This window comes from Diadema setosum, chromosome 5, assembly GCF_964275005.1.
Source record: "Diadema setosum chromosome 5, eeDiaSeto1, whole genome shotgun sequence".
NCBI lineage: Eukaryota > Metazoa > Echinodermata > Echinoidea > Diadematoida > Diadematidae > Diadema > Diadema setosum.
In genome coordinates, this window is record NC_092689.1 from 10,900,501 (window position 1) to 10,922,718 (window position 22,218).

The 22,218-nt window shown below is 39.3% G+C and overlaps 1 protein-coding gene across 1 annotated transcript in view; it reads left to right on the forward strand.

Moving 5' to 3' along the window:
- Positions 1-19,856, forward strand: part of LOC140229079 (protein transport protein Sec24A-like) — a 35,396-nt gene extending 15,540 nt beyond the window's left edge. Inside the window, exons 4-23 of the mRNA XM_072309340.1 lie at positions 1,526-1,624; positions 2,881-3,189; positions 3,954-4,075; positions 5,651-5,811; positions 6,912-7,014; positions 7,453-7,579; positions 8,344-8,453; positions 9,163-9,394; positions 10,225-10,280; positions 10,797-10,898; positions 12,094-12,198; positions 12,666-12,789; positions 13,389-13,547; positions 14,228-14,401; positions 15,088-15,198; positions 15,645-15,823; positions 16,231-16,368; positions 17,078-17,275; positions 17,678-17,781; positions 18,224-19,856. Coding sequence (XP_072165441.1) covers positions 1,526-1,624; positions 2,881-3,189; positions 3,954-4,075; positions 5,651-5,811; positions 6,912-7,014; positions 7,453-7,579; positions 8,344-8,453; positions 9,163-9,394; positions 10,225-10,280; positions 10,797-10,898; positions 12,094-12,198; positions 12,666-12,789; positions 13,389-13,547; positions 14,228-14,401; positions 15,088-15,198; positions 15,645-15,823; positions 16,231-16,368; positions 17,078-17,275; positions 17,678-17,781; positions 18,224-18,335 — 2,825 coding nt within the window. The 3' untranslated portion in view covers positions 18,336-19,856. The remainder of the gene's footprint in view (positions 1-1,525; positions 1,625-2,880; positions 3,190-3,953; positions 4,076-5,650; positions 5,812-6,911; positions 7,015-7,452; positions 7,580-8,343; positions 8,454-9,162; positions 9,395-10,224; positions 10,281-10,796; positions 10,899-12,093; positions 12,199-12,665; positions 12,790-13,388; positions 13,548-14,227; positions 14,402-15,087; positions 15,199-15,644; positions 15,824-16,230; positions 16,369-17,077; positions 17,276-17,677; positions 17,782-18,223) is intronic.
- Positions 19,857-22,218: the final 2,362 nt, after the last annotated feature.

Genomic DNA, 22,218 nt, shown 5'->3' on the forward strand with positions numbered 1-22,218 from the left:
GTGTTCGCAAACGTGGTTTGAAACGCGATTCACGGGGAGCTGCGTTTATCTAACCATCATACAATCGTGATTCGAGTGGTGTCACTGCGCAGCTGCTTTGCGCTGTTTGACCCGGGAAGTAAAGGTCAACTGCATACCCACCAAACGTGCCTCCTCAGTCGCACACAAATAATGGGTAGAGAGCACAACTGGAAACAGCTGGGATTTGACCTTGAGATATAAACACGTTTCAAAACGGCATTGCGTTTATCTACTCACAGAACGGCAATCGTGGTCTCAAACTTGTTTCAAAACGCCCTTTGAAAGGCGTTCCAAAACGGCATTTCTAAACGCGTTTGAAAACACGGTTGCATTTATCTAACCCTTGAAAATGCCTCAAACGCGTTTAAGATCATGATTCTGCCTCAGAAAAGTTTTAGATAAACGCAGCCAATGTTGCACTTTCCTCAAGATTAGCTAGTTTGAATGTTATTTGCTTCAAAAGGTGGTAGCTCTCTTTCACATCCTGTCTTTTGCAACAATTTTCGTATTTCATAAAATGTGATTGTTGTCATCCACATTTCTACCTACCTAGCAACTGAAAATCAAAATCGCCTATATGTACAATTTTCCCTCAAACTGACTCTCAAAATTTGATGGTTTCAAGTAAACAGTGAACTCTCCTGTTATGATTTCTTTTTCATGTTTATGGCCCATGTATTCTTCAGTGAATATTGCAGAAAACAATACCTGCAAAGCTGTAAAGAAAGGAAATAAATATATTGAAAGCAGCTTTTGATGTGAACAAAGCTGAACAACCCAGCCCCCCTCCCTCCCCCCCAAAAAAAATAACACCTTAGAAAAAAAAAAATACATACATCAAGTATTACATACAGAAATGAATCCATGTAAGAGAAAAGAGTAATCATACTGACCCATTGAAATTTGCACATCAATTTACATGTTAGTACTTTCTAGGAATCAAGGGTCCCTAGCAGTATTTCACAATTTACTGCATTTCAGCTTTGCTACCAGTTTGAGGTCCAGATTATGTGGGAATTTCTGCTGTCAACTATTTCTCAAGGAAACCCTGCCTGTTCCTTTCAAAATGACCTTTGGTAACTGACTCCTCGCTAAGGTTTGGCAGCATTTCCTGTAGGATGAAAATGTTGACTTCATCTTGCAGATATTTCATAGTAACTCTGAATCTTACATGCAGGCATCATGTTGAGAAGGAAATGTATTCGTTGTTGTTTTTTGTAGGGGGAGGGGTTCAAAATGATGCGCAAACTATATACCGTGTTTTGGTCATACATTCAGAATTGCTTTATCAATGTTTCCAAACGAGTTAATTCATTCAACTTACTAGACCTGCAGTACGGCTGTTTGCAGGTACATGTAGCTGGTGCCAGGGAGCACCTCCCTGCTGGTGCTTTTGCACAAAGTCATGCAAAGGTTCACCAACTTGAGAGCATTGATTGCTGGTGTGGACATTTAGTCCTCACTCTATTCCATTCATCATTTCACGTTTCTATTTCTTCTTCAGGTCCTCCGTCGGCTCGTTCATCTGCCGCCCCGTCCCCCATCCCATCCCAGCAATATGACAGCCTAGAGGGCGGCATACCATATTTCCCTAATTCACAAGGTAGACAGATGTGTTCCTTGGGTTATAATTGTGTACTGTAAAAGTGAAAATTTCACACATTTTGCACAACCAGAAATTAGCACAAGAATAAAAACATGTTAAAAATTTTTGTTTGCCGTATGTTCCAATAGTTCATAATTCCGCAGAATTAAAAGACATTCAAAACTCATCTTACCTGGCCGAGCGCAAAAAAAAAAATTACTCACGCAAAAGTATCCACATTTACAGTATTGTTGATGCCTCTTGTGAGGCATGTGTTATCTGTATTTGACTGAATTTAAATGAATGTGTGGACATTGATTGCAAAGACAGGGAATTAGATTTTCTCTTCTTCTGGGGAATATTAGAACAGATTTACAGAGTATGAATACAGAGCATTTATAAGTGGAAATTTTCATTGTGTTGAAATTTTTGTGTACTTCGCGAAACCAGAAGCTAGCGCGAAAATAGAAGCCCGCGAATAATTTTGCCTGCCATATATTCCAGTAGTTAATGTCCTGATTCTGCGGAATTAAGGGTTTCTTGGACAAACACTGTACTAGGGCTTTCTAAAGCTTAGTCGGTAGAGCACCGGGCTAGCAATCTGGAGGTCTCGGGTTCGAATTCCGATGGAATTCCATTTCCTTTGCTCATTTTTCTACTTAATGAATTAAAAACATGTGAAATTCATCTTACCCGGCCGAGTGTTAAAAATTACTCACGCGAAAATATCCACTTTTACAGTAAACAAAGAGCAGATGGTTGCCAATGATTGAGTTATGATATAACAAACTATCATCATTAAAGGGATGGTATAGTATTGGTGGAGATGAGAATTGGGCTTTTAACTTTTTGCAAGGTACCAAGGATTCACTTATGAAATACCAGTAGTACAGAGTATACCATTCTAATAGGAATTCAAAGTTTATTTGATGAAAATCGGTTTTGGAATGGCTTAGACATCCAAAAACAAAGTAAATCAAAGCAATTGTGATAAAAAGTGGGTTCCACCTTTTATTTGGATCGCTCTATTTTGGATATCTTGGCTATTTCAAAACCAATTTTCATCGAATGAACGTTGAATTTCTCTTGGAATAACATTCTCTTTTACATTTTATTAGAGGTTTTTCATTATCTCACCAAAAAATGTTAGAAACCTGAAATTAGGTCTCAACCAAAACTATGCAATCCCTCTAAACAAGTAATTGAGACGTTGTGTTCTTTCTATTGCCTTTTGAATGAGGAACTCATAAGTTACCCTGCAACTTCTTCTTCAGGTCCACCTCCAGCCGGTGAGTTCCTCCAGCATGGCCAGTTTGGCCATTCCAACACCTACACAGGGCCACCCACCCATGCCAGCGGTCAGTACCTGGGACCCCCTCCTCCTGGTGGACATGCGCCCCCTGCTGTTGGAGGCCCCCCTCCCACGGGTCCCCCTCCCATGGGTGGACCACCGATGGGCGGGCCCCCTATGGGTGGGCCTCCTATGGGCGGCCCTCCTACGGGCCCTCCAACTGGGCCTCCCATGGGTCCCCCGACAGGCCCACCAACGGGACAAGATATATCTAGGGCTGGTGGCATGACAGGTAGGTGTATAATAAGTCTCATTAATCACGAAGGAGGTACTGTATTTCTTAGGGTACATCACCACATTTTAAATGAAATTTCAGTAGAATCAAGGATATATTAACGTATCTAGTGAGTGAGAATTTTGACTACAGTCGGTTATACACAGTGAAATTTACCAATATTTGCAAGACAGTACATTGTGTAGCAATGCTTGCTATTGGAGTCTCGTGTTGATATCTTGGTTCTCTCTCTGTTTAAGTTGTTTTACATTTCATAGTGTGTCATGTAGAAGACCCAAAAGGAATTTTGTGGGAACACAGCTTTTTAGCTGAATCTGTTGCGAAGAATCTTGTCAAACATTTACTGGACTTGAGCAGGGGAGAATGATACTCTTGTATTTCATCATTCATATGGCAAATTGTCGTTAACGCGCTTCCCTGCACATGGTAGATTGTCGCTAGGCTGTGGGAGTGCATATAGGGTTAACAAGATCTTATGAGCATGAGTATAATGTTGAATGTTGAAAGGGGGGGGGGATGGAAAAGACTAATGGTGATGAATACATTCTGTATCTAAAAATGATTTTCTTTTTGTCATTAGCTGTCATAGATGTATTTAGTCTTGGTATTGGTTGATCCTATCAAATGGTTTTATAGATGTAAAAGTAGTATTGACTCAAGTGAAATATTTCAGTGAAAATCAGTGATGATGTAATTTGTACAACACAATGTATGGGATGTTATATCATGGAATGGACTTTGTAAATTGAATATTTTTTCAGGGAGAAGACAGTATCCCCAGCAACCAGGTTACATGGGAACTGCACCTCCCCAGCCGAATAGTGGAATGGCCCAGCCACCCACTGGCATGGCACAGCAGCCAGGGCCATTCCAACCCTCGCAGGTGGGTTCCAGGGGTGGCCCGATGAACGAGGTGCCGAATGATGCGATAAAGAAGGAGGCAGTGAGTCCGTTTGCATGAAGTGCATGGATGTTGTGCATGTGCTTGGTTTTCGTTCAACTTTGACCCTTTTGTGCAATATGATTTGGCGCTTCGGCAGTCTGGTTACAATGGATGTTTTGGTTTTGTATCGCAACTTGTGTGGTTGTTAGTAGCTGTGTGTGCTTTAACATTGTGTTGGCGTGTAGAACGCTTTTTGATGAATAAGCTGAATTGAAACATTAACAGAGAAGTGTCTGGCTATCATTAAAACCACTAATCTAACTGTGTATTTGTTTGTTTTTTGTTGATGCATGTCTGCCTTGTTGTTTCAGTTACTGTACTAACAGTTTGTTTTTATTAGTAATTTACTGTAAAAGTGGAAATTTTCGCGGTGTTGAAATTTTCGCGCATTTCGCGCAACCAGAAACTAGCGCGAAAATAAAAACACGCGAATATTTTTGCTTGCCATACGTTCCTGTGCGTGATATCTTGATTCCGCGGAATTAAAAACATGCGAAACTCTTCTGACCCGGCCTAGCGCGAAAAATTAGTCGCGCGAAAATATCCACTTTTACAGTATGTGTGATGATAGAGCATGGTCATGGTTTTGAGCTAACAAACATGTTATTGAACTGTGTAAAGATGTACCTAAACAGATGATATGCCATGTTTGACCCCTGTTACATCACGGAGGCAGTGAATGAACCTTGGTTATTATGGAGATGGTAAAAATGTCTTTTAAATTATGAATATTTTTTGATGATTTTAGTAGATGTGATGTTTGCCCTATTGTATGTAGTAAGTGCCATTGTTTTTTTTTTTCTTGTTTTTTTTTTTCCAGGTGTAAGAGTGCTTTCAATCAATATACTTAGAAGTTTGCAATAGACATGTCAGTGTAATCTAAGGGTTAATGTATACTTGGATTTTTTTTTTTTAATGAGCTATTGGAGTGTGTATTTTGTTTTTATTTATTTTATATAAATTGTCACAATTCGGCCTCTGGCTATGATGATGTTATTATCAATGAGACATTAAAAAAATAAAAATAAAATAAAATAAAAAGAGCATAGATGTATCTATTTTGCTTTAGCACATTTAGGTTTCTTATGCATGTCCTCCTAGGGAAACAGGCATATACATCAACAATGGTTGCAACTGAAACTTTAAGGAGCTATTATAACTCACCCAAGAGCTCACTGACCCAAGTTCTCTTTGTGTATGCATTGTCAACTAACTCTGCAGACTACTAATCTTTAATCTCAAAAAGTATTTTGTGTGTGTGTGTGTGTGTGCAGTATCCATTGTTTTTGTCACTGTTCTTACTGAATGTTGATACTGAGTCAAAAAAAATAAATAAATGAATGAATAGACAGATAAAGGACATTCCATGAGAAAATTTGATGGATAGAAAGATTGATTTATGAATAAGTAGGTAGATGAGAAGACTAGTGGATTAGGCATACAAAATGTGTAGCTTAGAAATCCATGGAGTACTTATGTGTATATTATTTGTTTTGTTTTTTGTTTTTTTAAAAGACATCAATGAATGACATCAATGCAGGAATGAACAACCTGCGGCTTCAAGAGACACGGCCGTTCAACCTGCTTCAGGAGAGGCACATAGTGCAGGCCAAGGAGTTCAAGCCTCCCAAAGCCAAGCTCCACCCAGACTACCAGAAGCTCCAAGTCAGTCCAGAGTGAGTAAAAAGGACTAGGGAAGATGGGGGAGGTGAGGGGAAGGGAGATGTTGGTCTGCTTGGAGATGGGGGGGGGGGGGGGGAGGTAGGGGCAAGGGGAAGGGGTAGGGGACATACACTTCATGGTTGGGGCCACAAAACCTAGTTATGTATCTCTAAGATGCCAAATGCTCAGGAGAGCGACGACTTGTTGTACCCTTTACCTTTTACTGGATAGAGGGGATGATTGATATTTGACAGTAGAAATTTTACGTAGGGGATTTCACCATGTCTGGGGAAAGATGACATTGGAATGGGAGTTACCCCTTGTTTCATTTAAAGGTCCAGTTTACCTTTGGGAGCAGTGATTTCAAAAATGTTCAAGATATCACATTTGATGCATATGTGTAGGTCTGTTGTACCACAAAACATCCTACCACATAAAATTTTTGCAATAAAGCCTAAAATATGAGGAGATATCAGCATTTTTCTCAATAAACCATAACTGTATACGGTTTAGTCTGAAAGCATTCTTATTATAACTATTGTTCACATTTTGTGTATTTAACAATACTTAACATCGATTATACGGATTCAAATTTTTACAGTGGTTGTTTCTATCCCTAACTCTCATTTTAGAACTATTTTAAAGCACTAATGTTGGGTTTTTGTTTCATCTGCAAATGGTAAATTATGCCTTTAAACAACTGTTCCAAATCTGGCAGGACACTCATATTTCCCGAGTGTCAGTCTCTCCTCATCTTACATGGCAAGATCGATATTTGTCAACAAGAGTTTAGCTGCAAATTTGTTTGGGGAAATCTTGTAATTTTAGATTTTGTTATACTGTATTGAAAATGGAATGTGGAATAAACCTGAAGTGGAATTACTTTAAAATTGATGGTTACATTGCATCAGTGTCATGTCGGAATCAGCTGACGAATCTATGCAAATTGCTCTTACATTGTACATTGCATATCTTTTGGTTTAATGAATTGCATATGTTCTGTCACTTCAAACCACTTGCTGATTTTGTTAGGTGCTTGTTGATATTAAGTTTGTAAATACATCTTTTACCTGTTTTGTCACTCCTAAATACATATTATATTCTCTCTCTTCAGTGTATTTCGGTGCACCTTGAATGCCATCCCAGAATCTCAGTCACTGCTTCAGAAATCCAGACTTCCTTTCGGCCTCATCATTCACCCGTTCAGGGACCTCTCAGTAAGTGCAAACTCTCCATAGTGCAGTCTGATAACTGTGGCATGATACTGTTTATCATTTACTCGGGTTTTCAGATAATTTAGAATTAACTCTCACAACTATTTTTTTCATTAAGTATTTTGATCACCTATCAACTATCTTACAATTAGACTGAATAATTGAACAGAATTAGAGTATTATTTGATGGTAAACTGCCCAAAAATCTATTGAGCATAGTGCCTCCTTCTCAAGCCAGTCGTGCCAGTTTGCAAGAAACGCATTTTAGGAAATCCCAGTCTTTTTCACGACTCTGTCGTTTAAGGACTCGGATGATATAAACAGAGTGAGACATACACTTTTATGTGCTTGAGGCACGCTTTGCTAGAATGGCATTACTAATGAAATGTTTGATAAAGCCCAGTTGTCACCATTAGTACATGTGAATCTTTTCCCACGCAGCACTTACCAGTAATCCAGTCCAGTGTGATAGTCCGTTGCAGATCTTGTCGCACCTACATCAACCCGTTTGTCGCCTTCATCGACAACCGGCGGTGGCGCTGCAATCTCTGCTTCAGGGTCAACGACTGTGAGTAGACATCTCAATGTTCTTTTGCCCCAAGTGGGGGCTTCCAAGCAATTTTTTTTTTCTTCTGTTGACTGTACCTCTTCATGTGCAAAATCATGAATTTAATAAAAAATTGCTCATATGTATCGAAATAGAGCAATGTTATAATTTCATGGCTAGCTTTGATACACTTGCGCTGTGTGGGTGAGGGGCAGAAAAAGGAAAATGTAAGCGTCCAGTCATACTGACCAATATTTTTGGGCTACACAAGAATAGGTATGGAGCTGCCAATTGATCTATCCATCTTCATTGACTCTTTTCCCAGGTTCATTTTTTTACCTGTTCAATTTATACAATATGTAGATGCCAGTTAATTCATAAAAAATCATTACACGTTATTGAAAGATACTGACACATAATACAGGAGTACTAGGTACACTATTTTAACCCATTAGGAAAGCCAAGCCTAACATGCTCATCTCATGAAGAAAGGATTAAAATGTTAGAAGACAGGCAAATGAGAGAGTACCATTTGACGTATTGATGCAGACTTTGCATACTAGGTTAATAAGTAGAGATGGATGATGGGAAAAAATTAATCCATTGTAACAAGAGGAAACTTGTATGAAACTTTTGACACGACTTATACCCTGGCCCCATAGTTGTGAAAAAGTTAAATTTCCAAGCTTTTAGATTGGCTTGCATAAAGGGAGCTACCCTCCTTGAACCTTGAACAGGTGGATTTTCATTTAAGCTCCTTGGATTGATTCTTTTCTTTCTGGCAGTACCCGAAGAGTTCACCTTTGACCCTGTCACGAAGACGTACGGAGAACCGCAGAGGAGGCCTGAAATCAAATCCTCAACAATAGAGTTCATCGCACCTTCAGAGTACATGGTGAGACTTTCATCTTCAGACTACATATGTCCGCAAGCTTGTGGCCAATACCCTGAATGCAGCTACCTACCAAACAGAATGAAAGGAGATTTTTATTTGTCTGTGTTTGTTTTGCACAAGTTAGAGGAGAGATTTTATATTGTTTGTGTGTTTTTTTTTTCTTCAAATTGATGCACTGTCTGATTTGCTCTGGAGTTGCATCACTCCAGAATGATTTCTATTTTTTTCCAGCTGTTTTTGGTAGGAATCAATGTACGGGATGTATTTTTGTCCACTTTTTGCCCATCATAATGTTATCAGGGCTTCTAGTGGAGACAAGTGTAACACAATTGTGATTCTTTGCTTTAAGAACTGTATACAACACTACAAGTGTTGAAGTACAAGTATTATCTCGTCTGGCTAAAGGTCATGTTGATTGAAGTAGTATTGTTTTGTTGTTTGTTTGTTTGTTTTTTTAATCAGTGTGGCTTTGAAATTCCAGTTCCTTGTTGCATTAAAATTGAGATCAAACATATGTCTCTGAATACTCAGTTGTGATCGGCTGATATGTGACTAAAGGTTGACTGCATTTTCTTATGCAACAGGGCCCAGAAGTCACAAATTTAAAATCACAACGAAAGATTTGATGAAGAGGTGATCATCATGCAAATTTGAAATATCAGTGAATACGCTGCGTATAAATGGGAATATGTGCATTCTTGTTTTTCAGCTGCGGCCGCCCCAGCCAGCTGTCTATCTCTTCCTCCTGGATGTCTCCTTCAGCGCGGTGGAGTCCGGCTACCTGTCGGTCATCTGCCAGACGCTCCTAGAGTACATGGAGAAGATGCCCGGCGATGCCCGCACCATGATCGGCTTTATCACGTTCGACAGCACGCTGCACTTCTACAGCCTGCCGGAGGGCGCCACCCGGCCGCAGATGATGGTCGTTTCGGATGTGGACGGTATGTTCCGCAGTTGGCGGCCTACTTATGCACGCACAGTGATCACTATGATTCTTCAAATTCATGAATTCTTGTGTGGAGTTGGGCTTATTGCAACTGATTGTCAAATTGCCCTTCATTGATGTAAACAAGCGCAGATTATCATGACTACTACTTCCAACACTGAATGATTAGTGTTTATTCATGTCGATTAAGGGGAAGTTGTCAATCGGTTGCAACTATGAATTTTTCGTTTCATTGTTCAAAATCACTTAGAAGTATTCTAGCCATACTGTGCACACATTGAAATCTGTATGACATACAACTTCCTACTACTCTTTCATGTCTACTAATACATGATTACTTTGTCCATTTATTTATTTTTTTTTCATTTCTGTTCTTTTCACATGTATGGAGCAAACAATAAATTACTTACAATGCTTTTAGGAATTTCAAGTGCATTGATCTTTTTGTGTTGAAGGATGATGGAGTGTTTAATTAATGTCCAATGTCATGACTAGGACCTCATGTTAGTGAGACAATAAAAGTTGTAAAGCCAGTGGTTTATTCCAAGGGAATGCATACTTACTAGTGGCAGGTAATTTGTGCATATTCACAGCTCCACAGCTTTATAAGATTTGAGTAGGTTGCCAGGAATCAGACCAAAGTTGGATTGTATTTGACATGCTTATGAGTGACAAGCTCAGTTTTATGATGACTATTGTTAGTCCATTACGATGAGTTTGATTCTCTGTTGTGTGTATTCTGCAGAATCAGAACAGAAACCCCCTTAGATTGTATGACAGATGGTAGCAAAATATTTTGATTCTTCTATGGTTTTTCTTTCTCAGATGTTTTCCTGCCTTGCCCGAGTGATCTCTTGGTCAATGTTCATGAATCAAAAGAGGTAAGTCAAGAAGTCTGTGCGTGCACCCATATTTGGATAAGGAAGGATTAATATACCTCCCATTGTATGCATATACATCTTTGTTTTGTTTTGTTTTTTTCAGTTTGAGAAAATACAATATAATATTTATGAAGATTGTATGTGCAAATTCTGCACCTAAAGAAATGTTTTTAAAAGGCAGCCATTTTCATCTTCTCTATTTTGTATAATGTTGACTCCAACTCAGAAGTGAAACTGAGAACCACCAAGCCCAAACATTCCATTAAGAGAGAGAAAAAAGTCCTAGTGACATGCTTTACTGATACAGTGTTTCTCTTGTGCGTTTTGAAGTGACATATGCATATGTATAAAGTGTAGAGAAGAGCTCACCAGGAGATTAAAAGAAAAATGAACAGTCTTTAATTAGGACATTTTTGAACTCATGGAGTCTCGGCTTTTTCACTTTTAGATATCTCAGAGACATAAATTCAAGCTTTCTTTCATTTTCTTTTTGTATGTTACATCCCTCTCCTACAGTTAATATGTGAGCTCCTCAATCAACTGCCGGCCATGTTTGTGGACAACAAGAATACGCAGACGGCACTGGGACCAGCCTTACAAGCTGCTCTCAAACTCATGGTATGTCTTGTTTCCACTACCGTTTTTTTTTAAAAGTCATCACCTGTAGCTCTCGCTTTCATCACTAAAAGGAAAGAATGACCAATTATGAATATAAATATCAAATTCAAAACTACAAATCAGCAGGGAAATAATAAGTTAACTTGATAGGACTGTACAGAGCTGAAGATAAAGCTGGACTATTTCAAGTGTTATTCAATTTGCCATTTAATTGCCAATATTTGAAAGCTTGTCGAGATGTCAAGGTGCCTGTACTGTGACATCTTCACAGCATAACTGTGTCTTTGAATATGAGCAAGAAATTCAATGATCAAAAGTGACATGGTAAACAAGACTTTGCCTGCCAATGGTGATTGATGTTCAGGTTTGTCACATCAAGGCGCATTCTCTTCAGACTGAGCTTTGAGGTTCCCTAATGATTTAGCCGCATTTATTTATATATTCATTTTTTCTTTGGTTGGTTGCATTGATATGTGTTGGTGTGACCACTAAGGAAGCATTGAAAGCTTTTAAGCAAGCAACCACAAGACTGAGAGATTAAGGTCCCTTCAGAAGGGTTGGGCAGTGACAGTAAATTGTCTTGCCGTGGGGCATATATAACTGTCACAGCCAGTGCACTCCAACCAGGAAAATAGTGATTGATAGTCCATGGTCTTTTCCACTTAGCCACAACATCAGCTCCTCAGTTTGCACAAGTGTTGTAGTTGTTTCAGTCTCTTTCTCTTCTGACAGCCCTAGGGTGCGTTCAAGCACTCTAAAGCGAACCAAAGCATACTGTTCTGAACTGTGCCAGATTTGGAGCATTTGAGCGCTCTGTCGAGAAAGCTTTCATCATGAGTTATTTTTAGAGGAAGTATCATGCATTTTGTAGCAATGGGGTCATTCACCTGGTGTGCTTAAACTACTTACAGATATCCTAAACGAAGAGAATGAACTCTTTGCATTATGATGTATGTGCATGTTACGCGCATCCTTCACATGCAAACTTTTGGTACACTTTTGGTACCCATTTTTAGCACATCGGGAAGTGGTACACTTTTGGCTTGATTCAGTTCGGTAAGGTACACTTCAGGAGTGTTTGAACGCTCCTCTGGTGTGGGTACGTAACGGTACAGTTTACGTTAGGAGAGCGCTCGAACGCACCTTTAGTCTCTTTCTCTCTCTTCTATTGTAAAATTGTTTCTTTTTCCAACAGAGTCCAACTGGAGGTCGAGTCACGATATTTCAGTGTACGTTACCCTCTGTTGGTGTGGGCGCCCTCAAGTCGCGAGAGGATCCCAATCAAAGAGCCACAGCAAAGGTAGCTACAACTCTCTTGCCCATTTGTAGTTATTTCCAACTAATAACTGAGTCCTAAACATATGATTGTGTATAATTATTTAGGATGGAGAGGGGGCAATTGTGGTATCATTTATTTCTTCAAAGTATTATCCAATGCTTACATTTTACACTAGTTATTCATTGAACTTTCAGTATATTATAAAGATGAATATATCTTCAGTTTTACAGTCTTTGTTTTGAAAAGGTTAAGTTATAATGTTATGTATTTTAGGGTTGTTAATCTGAGTGACATTACTTCAAAGCTGATGATCCTCAAAAGACTTTTTGTGCACTATGCCAGCTTTGACTTGTGGAATTTTAGTGAAATATCTGCGCAGAAGGACAGTCTATGTCTTGCAAATTTTTTGTACATTGATAGACATGTGTGAGCTAAAAAATTGTAATGTTCTTATCTTTGATCGTGTTTGCTTGAATCCATCATCTTAGAGTGTGCCAAACCTTGGTCCCGCCACTGACTTCTACAAGAGAACGGCCCTGGAGTACTCTGGACACCAGGTGGCAGCAGACTTGTTTGTATTGGGCGCACAGTACATGGACATTGCAACTCTTGGTATGTCTGTCACGAGTTTTAATGTTTTTGGTTTGCTTTTTTTTTTCACTCAGTGAGACATGACAATATTGCATCCTATTCCATGAAGTGATTACTGTATTGATGTCCTACTTTTTGCATACTTAAAAATTTCATGCTGAGCACCTCAGAAACATGTTTGTGAAAGTGATAGAATGGAAAGACATTTGTATAGTACATAGATAAAAATTATGGAATGTAATTTAGTGCAAATAAAAGACAAATAAATAAGTGGCATACCATCTGTGTTGTTTGAAATAGAAGCAACAAGATGAAATTATATGAATTCATTAATATTAACTGAATATTGTGGATGTGAAATGTCTCTTCTGAAGTTAATTTGCTGATGAGGTGGAAAGTGTGCAAATGGTTGTGACCAAAAGACTCTCTTCAAAAAAAAAAAAAAAAAGGAAAGAAAGAAAGAAATACTGTGTAGCATACAGAAGAGTTACAGCAGATAATGTTTGAGACCCATTACAGAGCTATCCCATCATGAAGGCTTGTCATGTGTATGGTATTATTTAGTGTCACAAAAGTCTGAAAGAATTGACCTTTGCTTTTTCCTCAATTTCCACACGCAGCTGGCATAGCAAAGTTTTCTGGGGGCTGCCTGAACCACTACCCGGCGTTCCACACCGTGCAGAATCCAATGCAGGCGGAAAGACTCGAGTCTGACTTCAGGAGGTATCTGACGAGAAAGATCGGCTTCGAGGCAGTCATGAGGATACGATGCACAAAGGGTGAGACTCTTATCCTTGTTGTCCTTCTTTGAAACCTTTGCTTCAGCCTGAAAGCTGCTTAGTGGGAGAGGATGGAATTGGCCCATTAGTAAATATTGTGCTGCAATCTATCTCGAGGATAAATTTACCTACAGTCGACACCGTGTTTCATGAACTCGAATATGCTGACATGAAGGGCAAACTTTTTTTGCACATGCTGTGTTCTGTGCCTGTAACATGAAAATAAGATAGGTTCCCCTAAAACAGATGCAATTCAAGGTGATGTAAAGTGTATACAATTCACTTTCATGCAAATTTGATCATTCTGCTGTCTTAAAAAGGACTGATTATAAAGTCCCTGTTCATATGATTCTCACAACATAACACCTGAAATATGGCAGTGAACATGAAAATGAAACCTTTGGAAAATAAAGGTCCTACATTGGTTCCAGTCAGTTGCTTTGGTAGTGATGTGGTTTATTGTTTGATGCAAAGCATTGAAATGTCAAATGAGTTTTGTTGAAGATGGGGGAATGAATACCACCTACAGCCACAATCTATTGTAAATCAACAGTCAGATCAGCCGCGAATTGCGTAGTTCATATGAGCAATTTACTTATGCTTCTGACATTGCTCTGATACCAAATTTGAAACCGTTGTTTTTGTTTCGCATCGTCTCTCTCCCCACTACCGTCCATCAGGGATGAGCATCCATGCGTTCCACGGAAACTTCTTTGTGCGGTCGACGGACCTGCTCTCCCTGCCGAACATCAACCCCGACGCTGGCTTTGCCATGCAGGTAGCCATAGAGGACAACCTCAACAGCTCCTCCATGGCTTGCTTCCAGGCAGCACTACTCTACACAAGCAGCAAAGGTTGGTCATTCAGCCACTTCAGTTGACCAAGGATCTCTTGACCACTTGACCTGTTCCATTAAAGTGATACATCCATGCTGGGAAATTTTATGCATAGAGTGTATATCACAAATTGTTTATGTATGCACAGTGGATGATAGTCTGTTTAGTGAAAAGAAAATGTACCGTTTTTATCAGGATTAGTAATCAGGATACTGGGTACATATTGAAGCTGATCCATTTTTCATTCTTGGCCTTTCAGTTCAATTTGATTTTTTTTTTTAAAATCATACATAAATTAACAGTGCATGTATATGAACAAAAATCTACATGATAAGTTCACGTTATAGTGATCACGAAAATGATCATAATTCCCGTGTGTGATATTGTTCCTTACAATTCAAATGAGTTCTCTGTCATCATATGAAGAAACAAGTTTATCATTGGTGTTGTTAATTCATTCACATGTCAACGATCCATGCAGACCTTCAAGTCATGATGCTTTGTGTAATGACCCAATTTAGTCAGTGGTTGGTGTCTGTTTAAATGTTTTCTGAGAGGTTTGACCGAGGTTCTGACACAATGGGAGAAAAGTGACAATGATAGCCATAACAGTGAATATATCCATGACTTTATAAGCTTCAAGTCCCATCGTTGAAGTTTGTCAGTTCAAAGTGAATGTTTGTTTGTTGTTTTTCTGTCATTAGGTGAACGCCGGATCCGAGTTCACACCATGTGCCTGCCGGTGGCCAACCAGCTGACAGATGTCATTGTATCAGCAGATCCCCAGGCCATCACAGGGCTTCTGTCTAGGATGGGTGGGTTATGTAACCTCACCTTTTTGTTGTGTGATGAATATGTTTACCCTTGTGTGGTATTGACCAATGATTGGCACATTTAATCACCATTTCTTGTTGATATGTGGTTCAACGCTGAGAATACCTCCTGAAAACAAATGACATATTATCTTGTTTTTCCTCAGGAAAACTTCCTTTTCCAGAATGAAATTACATCATGTTGACAATAGATTGTGCTCTAATCTTGTTGACTGTCATTTTTATGTTTTCATTTCAGCATTGAATCATAGAAAAAGCGGGTTTTCCACTTGTAATCGGAAACTCAGGGCATTTCAACAAAGTGAAGTACATTGTATTTGTGACGCCGTGAGTAGGAAACATGCAAGAGAGAGAGAGAAAAAAATGGACTATTCAGTAGTGGCATATTTTGCTCTAAATCTTCCCCTCCCTCCCAACCCCCATTTTAGCGGTGGACAAGTGCCAGACGTCCAATCTCGGGGATGCCAGAGATGCCCTGGTCAACGTGTGCATTGACTCCCTGGCCGCCTACCGGACGACCCTCGCCAACTCCCACGCCATGGGCGCCCTCATGTGCCCGCCCAATCTCCGCCTCCTGCCGCTGTACACCCTGTCACTGCTGAAGAACGTGAGTAGAGACTTGTGACGTGCGGTGGGCTCGTCTGCACGATTCTGTTGCCACAAGAGCCAGAGCTGCCCAATTATCTCCCTGTTTATGCAGGAGGTTTATTGAAACACATGTAGCACAAAATGATCTCCCTGATTTCTCGTTAGAACCACGGAATTTCAATGTCTTGAGTGCAAGCATCCCCTGGAATGCAAGTTTGTAGTATACAGAAGTGATTTAAACTTCTCCTCTCTTCTTCACTTTCTTCAGTTAAAGATGATTCACAAGAGATTATTTGTCCATGTATGTAATTCAGCTGTGGTAGCAAGACAACACTGAGGTAGCAATAAATTACTTTTTTTTTCTGCCACTTGATAGTTCAGGAAGACATTTTGATTACATGTCGCATGTTTGATCTGATTTTGCAGATGGCGTTCCGCCTCGGCACAAGCACCAAGCTGGACAGCCGTGTGTTCGCCATGGAAATGTTCAAGTGCATGCCCCTCCTTTACATCATGCTCCATGTGCATCCCGACCTCTACCCAGTGCACAACTTGAGCGATGAGGTAAGGCGCCCTCTTGGGATCCTCTGGAGCAGAGCTTCACGCGAATATTGCTGTTTGTCAAATGTCTAAATGAAAGTAAAGTGATCTCAGAGAATGTCATATGATTGTAGTGAAAGTGGAGTTTACATTTGTATATTTCTTGGGTAGTTCATTTTATAAAAAGTATGCCTGTCAGAGTAACTAGTTAAACATGTTACCCTCAACAGGAAAACAAGTCAAATTAATTTCTTTCTTTTTTTTCACAAAAGGTATTTACACATTTTGAGACAGAATGACATTGATGTGAGTGTGTGAACTTCGTCTTAGTGACATTTTCTATCCATTATCTGTGCTCGAATTTCTGGCATAGTAAAGTGTCATTAAACTGGAATGGACTTTGCTTTTGTAAATGAAAAATGCAAATTATTAGTTTCTTTAGTCCATATCAGTGCAACTTTTGATTATTCACCAGCAGGGAAATATCCTTTATCAGGCTTGTGACTATTTGTGCATTCAAATCCCTTACTGTGTATACAGTCATCATGTGAAAACTGTACCATGAGATAACAAGGCATTGCAGTGGTACAAATGAAAAACAAATCCTTGTTTCAATGTCATGCTGTGGTAATTTCAAAGCAAACATATATTGATATTTGTACTGAATTATCTGGAAACTTATCATAAAGTCTTTCTATTCAACCCTCTCCCTTGATTTAAAAAATATATATAGGGCGGTCTGCTGATCAATGATCAAGCCATACCCCAGCCGGGTCTTATCGGTCTGTCGTCTGAGTACCTCAGCAGGGACGGTGCATTCCTCATGGACTGCGGTGATGCCATGTACCTCTTTGTCGGTCAGACCATCTCGCCTGAATTCTGCCAGGACGTCTTGGATGTCCCAAACTTTGCAAGCATACCAGAAGGAATGGTGAGTTAGCTGTTATAAATTTCTTTTACAGGTCTATGTCTTTGATGCATGCAGATTAAAGTCACAAAGATTATGCAGATGAAGTCACCTCTAATTTTCATCTTACAGTCAGTCAATGTGTATACAGGATCATTTGTAATTTTTTTGTTTTTTTTGGTAAAGATAATATGCTCTGTGAAGAAAATGAGAAATGAATTGAACTAAATTGAACTGAAAGAGTCAACAACTGTGTCACATTAGTTGTGTGGTTTTCATATTTGTACTTTAAAGGCACTGGTTGACAGAAATTGGCAGTTTTCATTTGAAGATTAACCTTCCTTGATCTCAGACAAGATTTTGCTCATATTTCCTTTTCTGCTGTGATATGAATTAGTCATCGGAACCTGTAATTCTTCATTCTAGATGGAGCTTCCAGAGCTGGATAACTCGACGTCGGATAGGATGAGGACCTTCATTAGCTGGCTTCTTGAGAAGAGGCCCTACCATGCACCTCTCCTGGTCATTAGGTTAGTGGAGATGACAAGGGACTGTCAATTTGATTGTGGCAGTATTCACATTGTATACATGTATCACTTTAGCTTGACCATGCAGATAAGAGTGATGGATTTTTTTTTTTTTTTTTTTTTGAGTTGTGAGGACGATGGGTTCCCCTTTTTCAAAACTTTACAAGTTTTGTAATATTCTGTCCTCAACTTCAAAAGTAATGGGGGGGGGGGAGTATAGGAATGGGCAGTCTCATGGTACACTGTGAAAAGAATATCCATATATAAATCTTCCACTGTGGTTCTGCACAATATTGATTCGGTAAATCATCATTGTGTTAGAAGTAGAGCGCCAATACACTCGTTAGATGAGAATGTCATTTTGATGCAGAAGCGATGCCAAAAGGTTACGCACAGAAAGTAAACGATGCTTGGCTGATTGTAGTATGCTTCACCCTTTCTTCAGGGACGACAGCAAGCAGCGCGGCCTGTTCCTGAGGAATCTCATCCAGGATCGCACAGAGGGCTCCATGTCATACTACGAGTTCATCCAGCATTTGCAGAAAGAGGTTAAGTAGTCTCGGCTGCAGGTGTATCGCCGGCATCATCATCATCATCATCCCAGACATCCGCGACATTCTACCGGCCAAGAGAATTGGCGAAGTGAAGCTGACACATGACGTGCCTCCATTGACATCTTCTGTTTTTTCAAGCGTAGAAATATTCAGATTTCATGATCGTGCATTCAAAGTCTCAAAGTGTCCGATTGGTTGTGTTTTGTTTTTGATTTTTTTTTTTTTTTTTAGCCATTGCAATAGTTCAGCAATATGTTACTTTGTTTTGAAAAAATATTAAATTCACAGATTTTTATGTGGCAGTAAAGTAAGCAAGCAAACAAACTAGAATATCAATTTTTAACACATTCTGCTCAGAATCACATTTGCATACATAGAGGAAGCACTGCACCTCATCAATATGTATTGCTACTTACATGTCATATCTGTCCTTTTGTGACTTCCTCCCTCTGGAGAAAAGAATATGAATAGGTTTGAGTTTTTATTTTCTGTTCACATGTACCTTTAAGTGTTTTGTGCACACGCAAAAACAGTGAGCATGTGCACATTTGCTCTTCACATGAAATAAGGTGTTGAAATATGTCAAGTACGAAGCTATCTGTTTGATATCTATTTGACAGTCAAGGAAGGAGATTTGCATATTCACATGCCACATGCAGTAAAAATCACTACACCAGTTGTGTATGAACGGGGCAGTCTTGGGCCACCCCTCTGAACTGAAGTCATGCCTGTTATAAATTATGAGGCATATTCGTCCCTCTCCCAAGAACTTTTCGAGTCATATATTCAGCATAACGTTGAAGGAATGCTGCAAGATCCTCAGCAGATGCTCAGCCATTCGCTACATATCAAATTGCTTAACCATAGGTCTCAATAAATGCATTGAATTCCCATTCTAAAAATCTTATTTCTTTTATGTTCTGGCACTAAAACTGTAATAATGTTACCTTTTTCTACATATATATATACAAAGGATTGTCTCAACTCTTGTTCTGGTCAAACTGACAAACTTCAGCTCTACAATTTCTGACTTTTTCCCCATCTATCGTGTACATGTTTTTTAAGTTGTGGCAATGTAAGTGTCGAGTCGGTAGTGACAGAAAATTCCATGTACTGATTTGTAACAATGACAAAATGTAAATATCATTTCAGCTAAAAGACAAGTGGATCATGAGTAGCTGCTAGCATAAACAGAGAAATTTTGAGCCACTACAAACATGTTTTTGACTGAGCAGCTCCATTATTGTACCAAGAATACTGAACTGTAAAACCAGAAACATTTGCGGCATGAAAATTTTGCGAATTTGAGCCGATGGCCTTTTTTTGCGGCATGAAATTATTGCAAATTGCCACTGGCATTCAATGCATGGTGTAGAAAAACAAATTCGCATGCATTTTACTTCTGCAAATCTTGCCTCCTCACAAAAATTCATGAAAATTTCATGCACATGAAAATTTCTGGTTTTACAGCATCAACACAGATACACGTAGCATGTATGTGACAGGCCTGTGCCATACTTTGAATAACTTTGAATGGAAAATGTTACAAAGGAAGGGGAAGAAAATGGTTGTTGAAATAGTTGAAACCTAAAAGATGCCAAATGTGATTTGCAGCCACTAACATTGAAGGAAAAAAAAAAAGATGCTTTCATGAAATGTATGGCATGTAAATCTGTTCCCTCAGAACCTTGATATATTTTGCTCGTTTTGCTCTACCCTGTAAACCGGAAAAAAAAAAAAAAATAATAATCATGAAAGTGTTTCTTCTCACTGGCAATCTGAGCTTGTTGATACTCAAGTGTGTGACTTTTCGTTCTCATCCTTGTCCATTCATGGCATTGCCTGAATTTTAAGTGTATTTATTCATGTCAAAGAATTTTGTTTCTGGAGTACATATGTTTATTGTATTGTTTCCTTCCAAAATGTGAAATACTGTATGATTGAGCCGATACTTGTTTCATTTCAGTACACCCGTGCTGTAATACATCACACATTCTGGGAATAAATCTTCGACTTTTATGGATATAGAAGCAAGCAGAGGAGAGTGAAGAGCATTGAGTTACATGCTCCTCTTCAGACAAAGCTTCGAAAATTGCCACAAGAAGTTGGGAATGTTTCTCTGAAATCTGGTGGAGTGACCACCTTCTGAGTCCAAGATAATGTGGGTTCAAGCATAGCTGGAGGGGAGGTTTTGACTGATGGTCGTGATACTTAGTAGGACCTTAATTTATGTCCTTTCTGGATTTTCAGAGTATGCTGTTTGTGCTGGTTAGACCACCCCACAGCATCCAGGCAGTGCTCGTAATAGATTCTGTCCTTTAAAGGTCAGGTGATGGGGAGTTGCCTGTGTGCATTGTAGCTTGGCCTTGCTGTCAGCTAAGGAGGGGGCTGTATGGTGATGTCACCCTGAATTCAGATGAAATGGTCCCCATGCATTCTATTGTCAATCAACACATTACAAATTATTGTGCATTTTTAGCAAGATTCTCTGTGGAGTTTCATGTGCACCACATCATTGAATACTGTAAAACGAGGAATGTTCGCATGCATTTTAATTTCGCGAATTTCGCGAGAGCCAGGATTCGCAAAATTAGAATGCACACGAAAGTTCTTGTCTACACTATATGCATTGAATGTTTGAGGCAACTCGCAAATTTTCATGCCGCGAAAAAGGCCATCGGCTCCAATTCGCGGAAATTTCATGCCGCGAAAAAGGCCATCGGCTCCAATTCGCGGAAATTTCAAATATTGTGTTTTACAGGATCTTAGTGCGACTTAGGGTTATTCACAGGTACAGGTCTTGTGCACTGTCTCCATCGTATTGGTCAAAGAGTGGGATTCTCAAGGACGTGGAGGCAGCACAGGGAAAATGAAAATTCAGCGAAGAAAGAAGTGTGATATGAGCTATCAATGGAGCATTTGAATGAACTTCAAAACTACACATTTATTGTCTTAAAAATGCAGGGTTTTAGACCATAGATTGAAGTTTCTCAAACTTAAATGAAATCCGCAAGATAATACAGTGTCGCTTTTTTTCATGTACAGACCAACTTTGCTGAATTTTTACCTTTTATGACCTAGGATTAGCTTGTCAGATGCCCATTATTTTTGCTGTGCATGTTAAAACCGTGTATGAACTTAGATTAAGCTAAATTGTTTGACACTTAAATAACACTAAATGTGTTGATAGTGTCGTTATGCATATATCAATCAATCAATCAATCAATCAATCAGATTGTACCGACTCCCAGCTATTGTCTTCTCCCCAGTTTTTAAGCCATTTAATTTTCTGTAGGAATGGAAACAAAAAGATATCTTTTATGTATATGCTGCATCATTTCTGTAGACATTGGATTGATATTTTGTATGTTTGCTTTTCCGTCTGATGTTATTTTTGTGTTAGGTTGTTGTTGTTTTTTGGGGGGTGGGGGTGGGGGAGGGGTGGGGTGGTCCAAGTAGGGTTAGAATACCCATCTTTGTTCAAAACGTTCAATGCAGTGCCATATTGGGCTGTCCCCCTTACTAAGGACATCCTCAGACAATGCTTGATCAGTTGCCTGGATGTTGCTAGTGACTTTCAGGGAGAATGTCTCCATATCGGAAGGTGATGACGATAACGGTGAAACTTCAGATCAATTTGGAAGGCAAGCGGTGCTTTGAGGTATGAGGTACGAGTGTGAAGAACCGGGATTGAGTATCAAACCACCTCTTTTAGTCATGCCATGTCAATGAAAATGCGGTACTCCATGAATGTATCAGAAGACTAATGTTGGTGTAAAGCACCTTAAAAGACTAGTGAGGGGTCCAAAGTACTCTACACATCCTTGCACTAACCTGTGAATTATCAGAGAGAGTATGAAGTGGTTGATAAGTTTACAGTCTACTT